The 1283-nt window shown below is 49.2% G+C and overlaps 1 protein-coding gene across 1 annotated transcript; it reads right to left on the minus strand.

Moving 5' to 3' along the window:
* Positions 1–664: 664 nt before the first annotated feature.
* Positions 665–955, minus strand: RB195_000752 (uncharacterized protein; the record flags this gene model as incomplete). The annotated part of the gene is made up of 1 exon (XM_064197253.1): positions 665–955. One exon carries the CDS (start codon positions 953–955, stop codon positions 665–667), a length of 291 nt encoding a protein of 96 aa, XP_064053134.1.
* Positions 956–1283: the final 328 nt, after the last annotated feature.

The raw sequence follows: 1283 nt of genomic DNA on the forward strand, positions 1-1283 counted from the left end.
GACTGGAGCGCGCCAGGCTTGTGCGGCGCCGCATCTTCGGGGCCGTTTTTTACGGCAATTAGGAAGAAATGGAAGGAATCACCCCCCTCTCCGTAGTCTCCCATCCCGTATACGAATACTCCACTTGAAATCTGCACCACCTCAGATTCGTGGGGTGATGCCTTTAAACTTCCTGAATTGGATCATCAGATCTTTAATGGCCTATGCAAGCGTATGGACGTTATAATTACAGATCATCGTTATAATTCTAGTCTTTTTCCATTTCGATAGCCTACATGACTCCTGCAGCCCCATCTTTCCTGGCGCTACTATACCAAGCTTTCCTCCGGAATCAGGAGACTCTTTTCCATTTCTGTGTTTTGCATTTCAAGCCTCTAGTCCCATAAGTTTTTGGGAAAACGTTGCGTTCTCCGGAATGGACAGATGGAGCTTATTTGTTGGAGACGACTCAAAACCGCCTCCCTTGCACCTCCCAGTCGCTTCATCGCAGGCTTCTGGCCGGACCGACGTACGGGATAAAGTAGTATTATGAGCCGATTCTGGGAGAGCAGAAACAGGGAGTCCATGCCCTGAATCCACCTGAGGGAGTTTCAGGGCAGGTACAAGGTCGCTTTTGGTCGCGATTAGCTTCTATCCGCCGCCTGGGGACGTGGAAATTTTCCTATCACTTCGGATTGTTGTTCATCTTCGCATCTGTGTCGATTCCGACAATGGATACCAGCTGACTGGGTATTTTAGACATCAACGCATTGAGTTCATAGAAGGCGTCTTTACTGTTGTACTCAGCGGTTTCCGTAGGTGCGTGGGTAATTTCGATCCAGAGTTTACGTGCTGTGCGATCCCGCAGTCGTACAAAGGGGCATCTAGACGATGTTGAGCAAAATTCCTCCACCAGGTTGTTGTAATAACTCCTCACAGCTAACATGCAGCCACCTACTTTCTTCTCATCAGCCATCGCCACAGCATATGTTGTAATTTTCGATGCTGATGACGGGCCGATCTCTCATGCTGTTTCCTGCAGTGCAGCAAAAGGTGCACGCAGCTGTGAGAGAAGTCGAGCGGTCGGGTTGGTGGAGTTAACTTGACAACGACCGGGTGTTCAGTGTTACGAGACGGATGTTTGTTGCCAAAGATTCCATGTTTCCCCCAGGTATTCGACCTTTTAGGGTATGGGCTTTGGCGATGCGCTGGACGACAACACCTGTAATCCATGGGAATCTTTATCCATTAACAGTGCAGGTTATATGGTTGGCACTTTCCCAATGCGCACACTGAACGCCTGA

The sequence above is a fragment of the Necator americanus genome, chromosome IV (assembly GCF_031761385.1).
Source record: "Necator americanus strain Aroian chromosome IV, whole genome shotgun sequence".
NCBI lineage: Eukaryota > Metazoa > Nematoda > Chromadorea > Rhabditida > Ancylostomatidae > Necator > Necator americanus.